We start from the raw sequence: 7,935 nt of genomic DNA on the forward strand, positions 1-7,935 counted from the left end.
ACCTTGTTTTCCCAAACTCTTTCCGGGGTTTGTTTACATTAGTCTCTAATTGCCCATTTACGATAAGGACCCGGCTCCTGCCCTTCCCACCCGCGCCTTTCCGGCTACGAGAACCTGTTCCCTCCCGCGCCTCCTAGACTCCGCCACCACCGCAGCAGCTCCACGTGGTGGTGGCGGCGGGCGGATTCTCGGTGCCGACCCCCCACCCCACCCCACCCCACCCCACTTTGTGTAGGAACTAATTTCGGGCTGGGTAAGGTCTCGCCCGCCGAGCGCCCTGCGCCCCCCCACCGCGGGGCGGCGCCGTCGCAGGGCGGGAGCGTGTCCGGGCAGGTCGCAGGGCGGCGCGGGGTTCCCCGGCGGGCGGGGCGCGCTCCCCTCACCGAGGCCTCGGGGGCGGGCCCGGAGTCAGGTTTCCCTGCGTCACAGGGAAGTCCCCATAAGATCCGAGCGCGGGCCCGCCTTGGTGCCCGGACTGCAGAGGGTGTCTGGCGCGCTGCGAATCGTGTCTCCCTCGCGCTCCGCCCGCCCGCTCCGGCCAGTGCTTCCCGCGTGCAGCTCGCGGCAGCAGACCCGAGGGCGCTCGAACCCGGGCCCTGAGATCACTGGGGTACTGTCGCGGAGCCCCCGTCCGGTCTTGCGGAGATGCCTGGGAAGAAGGCGCGTAAGAACGCGCAGCCGAGCCCTTCGCGGGCCCCGGCAGGTAGGGAGCCGCTGGGGCCCGCGGAGATCCTGGCCGGGGCGGGGGCCGGGGTCTCGGTCTCGGTCTGCGTGGGCTCAGCCAGCCTGCGCAGGGCCGCAAGGTCGGGCCAGGTCTGCGCCCTGGTACGTGCTTCGGGGGCGCCTCCAGAAAATTCTGGGGTTTTGCCCAGGTCTGTGGAACAGCGGCGGAGGTAGCCTAGTTTGGGATCGGGATACAGATTGGGATTTTAACGGATGCACGAAACTCTTCTCCTTCGCTTGCCTTTCAACCCCTCGGGGCCACGGGGCGAAAAAGTGCAAGTGTGGGTAACAGTCACCAGGAGAAAGTCACTGTCACGTCAGGTGGGGACGGGAGCGGCGCCTGCGGCCTCCTGGCCTCCCCGCGCTGACCGAGACGGGCCCTCATCCCCCGCAGGCGCGGACCTTTGAGGGCCGCTGTGTGCACCCACTCTGCCCCCAACACGGGCAAAAACAGTAATAACGCTTGATACTAACACAGATCTTCCACAAAGGACTGATGGAGAGCCTGCGAGGACACGGGTCAAGAGCCTAGAAAGTCTTGCTTCTTGTTAAAACATTTTAACAGTCGATGTTAGTTACGGAGATGGGATGGAAGAACAAGAATTGGTTCGCCGTGTTATTAATCTATACATTCCTCTCCACACATATAGCCCCATCAAATAACTTCAGGTCAGAGCCTCCCCACCCTTTGTAAATCTTATCAAACAAGGCAGCCATCTGCTAAGGGGCTGTAGCAAAGAAGGCAGTTAAGACTCTGGGCTCGGAATCCTTGTGGGCTGTACTGCTGTTACATCAGACGGTAATAGGCCCCTTTTAAGTTTAGTTTCATTTTAGGGCCCATGGGGCGTGCATAAAGGAAGTGGTGCACGGCCCATGTGGCCATGCCTTGAGTTGGCACTAGGTTGCTCTTTCTGGCTCTTGCCTGGGAGGAGAAAAGCTTTGTTCACCTTTTGTGATGTCCTACAGTTCTGACCATGTTTACAAAAGATCTAACCTGTGCATAATCTTCACCCACCCAATTTAGTTCCCAATAATAAGGAACAGAAGAAAGTTCCTCTTAAAGTTGATTACATAGTAATATATTTTGAAAAATTGAGATCAAAATAACATAAAACAATGTGTTAGTTTTGGGTATGGGACCTAATGATTTGATATATGTATATATTGTGAAATAATTACCACAATTGGCTAAATACAAATGAAGTTATACTTAAAACGTGTACTTGGAAATTTGATTATAAACATTTTTCTTAATATTCAGTAAATTACAATTCTCAATTATAAAAACTAATAAACATGTGAATGAAATGTTACCTATTCTCTGTTTCACTCATCTCCATAAAAGCAATGGATCAGTACAGATTGGGTTTGTAGGAGGAATTTGGTTTCCAGTAAAATGTAAATTTCTAAATTATCTTAGAGCATTTGGACTTATTTTTGGAGTAAGATTTTATGAGTTTTTTTATGATAAAATTTCAGTTTTAAAAATTAGAACAAGAATACATTTGCCTATTAAAGAGGGTGAAATTTGAGCTCCCAGTTCTTGCCATTTGAAAAATAAGTCCTACTTGAAAACAACGTAAGAGTTTAGAATTTGACTTCTGTTCCCCCAACCAACTTTAAACGAGACGCCATCATCTGAGGCTGGCAGAATGCCCACTCTGTGCTGTGTGACAAACATCTGTATTTGAAAGTAAGGCATTTGCTTCATCCAGGATGCTGCTTACAAAAATTTTCAAAGTAAATGTCTGTTCTTTACCTTACCTTTTTTATTTTTGTCTGAGTCAAAATGTGTTAGTGTATGTCGTGTGTGTATGCACATATGTCTTCAAAGTTGCCTTTCTCAAATTCAGAAAACAGGTGTATGGAAAGTTAAGATACTGATTCACGAGATAAATACTCAATTTGCCCTTGGGATGGGCAGATTAACTCCTGATGGTTGCAATTTTCAATGATGTCAGTGTAATTGTAATCTTTTACTTTCCTTTTCAGAGCTTGCAGTTGAGTGTGCCATTCAGCTCAGAAGGATTGGAGACAAACTGAATTTCCGGCAGAAACTTCTGAATCTGATATCCAAACTCTTCCGCTTGGGAACCTGACTGCTTCAGTAGTTTTCGAATGAGGAGATTCCTTTAAAATAGAAGGTTCCCCAGGAGGTGCAAATTTCATCAATTAGAGAGAGATTACCTTGTAACGGAGAGAACAGGAAGGAGCTCTCACTTGCATTCGGATGCGTTTGGAAATGAAGATGGATTACATAAAAAATGAATTTCTGTTGGACGGTTCCTAGAAGTCAGTCTCTTGGGATATGAGAACATTATAAAACCACTTTGCTTATTTTAAAGTAAGAATGGAAGAGCTTCGAAAATAGAGAATTAATTATACATTTAATTTTGCTTAGTGAATTATTCTAGCATTTTTGCAGAAGGTTGCTGCCCAGCCTAATGTTAGAGGAGTTGACAAATGTTAGACTGTGGGCAGGGGCCAAGGAACAGAATATATTCAGAGTTTGTTTCTACTTTCGGATGATGACTCCAGAACGATGTATATTTGGTTTATATGTATTATTTGTTAGAAGTAAAAAATTCCATTTTGAGAACACTGAATGTCATAGTGAATGTTGATTTTATAGGTCACTACAAAATATAAAATCATTTGATAGTTTCTTTTGACTCAAAATGTATTGCTTCTTTTTAGATGACCTTTCATTGAATGTGTTTCTGTAGACTTTAACTGGAAAGTATGTACTTTTGAACAAATTTGATAGAAGTATAGAAGTGTTACTTGGTACCAGTAAAATTCTTCTAGGTTGAACATTTAAAGACAGTGAGCATAGGGATATTGTGTTATCCAGAATAATGAAAGAAAAGTGACTTAGGCTTTTTACTGCTGTAATTTTAGTAAATTTAGTAAAATTTAGTTAAGGATTTTGAAGTAACTGTTGGTAGGAAAATGAATGTGTTTCTAAAATCTGTAAAATGCCCTTTGTTATATTAGTCAGTGTATGACCTATAAGAAGTTACCTTTTGAGAGAACTTAAGCATGGGTTTCATAACTGGGATATGCTTTTTTAAAAAAGAGGAACAGATTGCTCATCCAGAATGAAAATCCCATTTATATACATGAAATATATATATAGACATATCTATAGCTATATATATAATATCTGCATATTCCTCTAATGCAAGTTGCATAGAGTAATATGTAGATTTTGAGAAGGATTTGTTGAATTTCATTGTTTTATTATTGAAAGATCAGGCTAACAACAAAGCCCCCAAGTATGTAAGGTAAGAAATAATAATGTCTTAATTGAATTTCAATAGGAATAATCTTATTTATTTTAACCTATTTATGATTAAAATATTTTTTGTCTATTTGAAAATGTGTGTTAAAGTTGCATTTTGGGAATTATGAGTCAAGGGTTTCATAACTACTTGAACTCTTAGGGTAATAGTGTTTTAATATAGGCTGTAGTCACTTTAGATGAAATTTACCTCAGCTTTGTTTTTGTTTTTTTTTTCAGTATTAATGCTGTTAGTTTATTTAGTTGCAAAGATTTTTTTTTTGTCTGCCTAGAGGCAGGTATTTTGCCATCTGGATATTTATGGTCTGTAACTGTATTTATACATATATATATATATATGCATCTAAAACCATACTGTAGCTTTAAACTATTAAAAATTACCACCTTTCTTTTCTGGGTGTTTATTTTTTCATCATATAAGATACTGAGTGTTCATTATGAAATCAAAATATTTTTACTGCTTTCCATCAGCAGGTACCTTTCAACTGCATCTGTTTCAGTGGAGAAAATGGGGACGTTTGACGTGATTTTTGCTGTCAAGGGACTTACACTCAAATTGGGAGAGGAAATAGTGAAAAATAGGAAATTAATTCCAGGCAAAAGCCTTGAGTGCTGCTGAGTGCCTTACATTAATGCCTGGCGAGTGATTTATTTAAAATAGCCTCCAGAGATTCATGATCTAATTAGAAGTGTGAGTCCAAGTCCTTGGCTGTTCCTTTGTCGGCTGGGCAAAAGGAGCTCTGCAATTTCCAGTTAGGTGACCTCATGCTTCTTTCTCCCTTTCTCTGCTCCAGCCCCTGAGTAGCAAGCATTGCTTCATCTGAAGCTAGTCGTGTGCAGAAGTAGGTGTAACTCAAGTGCCTTCCTGTTTGAGTGTGAGAACTAAAAAGATACCCCTGGTTTGTAGCTTTGATCTAGGAGCTACATCTTCCCCCACCCCTGCCCTCAAAGAGTGCTGAAATCCTGGAATGTAAATTACCTTAGATGAGGGAAAGAGGAAAGAGCTATGGGGGTAGGTGACAACTGGAGATGACAGCTGGAGAACTGGGGGTGAAGGCAACGGAGAAAGCCACCGAATGCCTACCAGTTCCACCAGTTCCCTCAGGGGAAGGACTTGGCTTTGCAGGAGTAGGAGTGGGGAGATTGGCTTCACAAAGGTGGGTCAAACTGCATGATGTGATTTGAGGGTCCCTGGAGAGCAACTCTTGTCCCTAAGCCTCTGCATAGCCAGAATTGAACCATTGGTGTTAGTTTTGTTAAAACATCCTTGATGCTCTTATGTAAGGAATAAAACAAGAAGGCTTAGGCACAATTCAGTCTCCAGGTATAACATTTTCTGAGAATTACATTTTAATGTCCATATGATTGTAATTACTGACTGGCAAAATCTACTAGGAATTAAAAATAGTCTGACTTGGATTTTTATTTAAAAGAAAACCTCGATCTGTATTTTGAAAAGTCACGCGTTTATCTTATCTATCAATACAGCTATGAATGAGGTAAGTTCTTCAGTCACAAGCCCAGTGTGCTGTGATTGGGTGTATTAATCTCCTGTAATAGTTCTGCCCGCACTTGGAATAACACACACACACCCACCCCATACGGCAGAAGCAGCATAAATGGTGAAAATCTTGCCAAACACCTCAGACCTTTGTCAGAGGGAATGATGCACCAGGAAGCTAACTGATACCTGGAAAATAGCATTGGGGGATGGGGCATGATGAGGCACGAGGGGCACCCCACTTTGGAATCCTAAACTAGGCTTTTAAGGCAAAACCATTAATGAGCTGTGTGACCCTGGGCAAGGCGGCCTGTGTGAGCCGGAGTTACTTGTCTGAAATCAAGAGACCATGTCATCCCTAAGGGTGCTTGTGGTTTTGAAACAAAATGGGAGCAAAGGGGCCTGAAAAATGACCACTTTCCCTGGCCTCACAGCCCCAACTCCTGACCTTGGTGAAAGAAAAAAATTACAAAAAATAGGGGAGTGGATGTAAAAAGCCAAAAAAACAAAAAACAAGATTTCTGTTTTTGCAGGATTCCTCTCCCAAGCACTGATTCTAAGTCCAGGAGGAGGCCCTGGACTTCTGTTTTCTTGGAACTGAGGGTTGCTGGGGGATTCTGCCTTCCCTGATGGAGGTGTCACTTGGTCAGGCCTACTTCTTACACAGCTGAAAATATATGGGCCACCTGACCGAACACACCCTACGGTGTAATCATCTGAGTATTCTCGCGGAATAGGTCATTAGTTCAAGAGCAACACCTTTGTAAATACAAACCAGGCACTAACTTGAGCTTCTCTTTTAAGGACTTTGAGAAATCAGTTTACCAAGTTCAGAGTGAAACACACCTACTGTCTTCTTTCAAATAGGCTACTTTTAAAAATACCAGAAAAATGAGAGAATTGATAAAAGTTGCAGGTGGGGATTTAGGATTCCTTTGCTTTGTCAGTCTAGGTCCCAGACTGTCCCCGCTAACGCCCCCTCCCCCACCCCCATTCCCCGCTGTGTTCTCTACTCTGTGATGAGTAATTGCAGTGTGTGGAGCCCGGGCTTGGGTTTGGACTGAAAAATGGGATGTGCAAATAACCCCTTGATATTTCTTGCGTTTTATAAATGCTTCTCATCTTTTTGTCATGCTCTCTTACTAATGCTCTCTAATGGAGTTTATGAGATTTGACCATTTTCAATTTCACATCTATTTTCAAAACTACAAAGCTCTCTGCAATCACGGGCTTCTGACTTTGGAATCAGCCAGGCGTTTTGCCACTTAATCTTTTTTTGGGACTCTTGATTGATTGATTGATTGATCTCTGTTTTCTTATAAAATACTGTAAAACACACCTATTTCAAACCCTCTGGAGACTCAAATGAGGTGAGAACGTGCATGGTGTCTGGCTCACAGTCATGCTTGGTAAGTGTCAGTTTCCTTGACCTTCAAGACAGAGAGTTGGGTATTAGTTTCCTGACAAAGCCATGGAAGATCTTGCGCAGTTAAGATTATTAGACTAAGTTGAAACCTTTTGAAGGAAGGTGGCAGGGCAGTGGTGGAGCTGAAGGGGAAGTGGCAGTTTTCCCTCCATGAGGCCATCTGTTTGCAATTTGTAACCTCTTACTGCTGTTAAAACATTTATTTTTACCCGGTATGTAATAGGTTTCATAAATGCTATTGAATTCCCCGAAGCCCCTTGTACCTATTCAGATAAAAGTTCGGGTCCTGATTTACATAACACCACCTCAAGAAATAGGAAGAAGGTCCTGTCTAGTTATTCTTGGCTGGACTAGATTTGGGTAAGGCTGTTTTCATCCAGGAATAACACAGGGTGGGCTCGCCCCTGAGATGAAACTGTGACAATTTGTTCATTTGGACAACAGAGCTCAAATCCTGGTTGCTTTTGTTTTCGGCTTTAGGGAGCTGCATTCACCCACAAGGTTTCCGTCTGTGTTCACATAAGCAGAACTTCCACAAGGTAAAAATACTGCGTATTACTTAACTGTGATGTGCCAGGCCCTTTTGAAACATAATTTTATTATTTCATCTAGTGCTCTCAATACTCCTATTTAGAAAATATGATTCTCTTTCTTCTTTCATAGCATAGGAATCAGTCTCAGAATCATCAATTTCCCCAGAGTCAGTTCATAAATGGGAGGAAGACACAGGATTTGAACTTGTGCCTTCCCGACCTCCAGGCTGTCTTTTGCCAACACAGTACAACTGCCTCCCCGTTGGATTGGGGGAGGGCCCCCCATCCCAGAGCCATACTAGTTTGTTTTCCAGCCCAGCACCTCATTAACAACAGTCGCGTTTGATACCTCAGGGTTTTCTGAGGGTGGGAGGTTGATTATTAAACCAGTTGATAGGTGAAAAATACTGATAAGCGGCAGTGCCCTTTCGTATTCCTCTCGCACAGC

The 7,935-nt window shown here is 43.3% G+C and overlaps 1 protein-coding gene across 3 annotated transcripts; it reads left to right on the forward strand.

The window, feature by feature from the left end:
* Nucleotides 1-341: 341 nt before the first annotated feature.
* Nucleotides 342-4,416, forward strand: PMAIP1 (phorbol-12-myristate-13-acetate-induced protein 1). 3 transcript variants are annotated; one of them, XR_012121247.1, is made up of 2 exons: nucleotides 342-660; nucleotides 2,716-2,849. XR_012121247.1 is itself a non-coding variant. In XM_073213159.1 (2 exons), the coding sequence occupies exons 1-2, from the start codon at nucleotides 646-648 to the stop codon at nucleotides 2,764-2,766; spliced, it is 231 nt and encodes a 76-aa protein (XP_073069260.1). In that variant the 5' UTR covers nucleotides 376-645; the 3' UTR covers nucleotides 2,767-4,416. The 3 variants fall into 3 exon arrangements, 2 of the variants coding, with proteins under 2 accessions (XP_073069260.1, XP_017504477.1); XM_073213159.1 differs by having other exon boundaries at nucleotides 376-825; nucleotides 2,716-4,416; XM_017648988.3 differs by having other exon boundaries at nucleotides 411-703; nucleotides 2,716-4,416.
* The last annotated feature ends 3,519 nt before the right edge of the window (nucleotides 4,417-7,935 follow it).

Source organism: Manis javanica, chromosome 9 (assembly GCF_040802235.1).
Source record: "Manis javanica isolate MJ-LG chromosome 9, MJ_LKY, whole genome shotgun sequence".
NCBI lineage: Eukaryota > Metazoa > Chordata > Mammalia > Pholidota > Manidae > Manis > Manis javanica.

What these genes read in the sequence shown, in the direction of transcription:
- PMAIP1 (XM_073213159.1), top strand. Translation starts at nt 646, where the DNA reads ATGCCTGGGAAGAAGGCGCGTAAGAACGCGCAGCCGAGCCCTTCGCGG. An exon ending in CGGGCCAGGTCTGCGCCCTG is followed by an intron (nt 826 to 2,715) that starts GTACGTGCTTCG and finishes TTTCCTTTTCAG; the next exon opens with AGCTTGCAGTTGAGTGTGCC.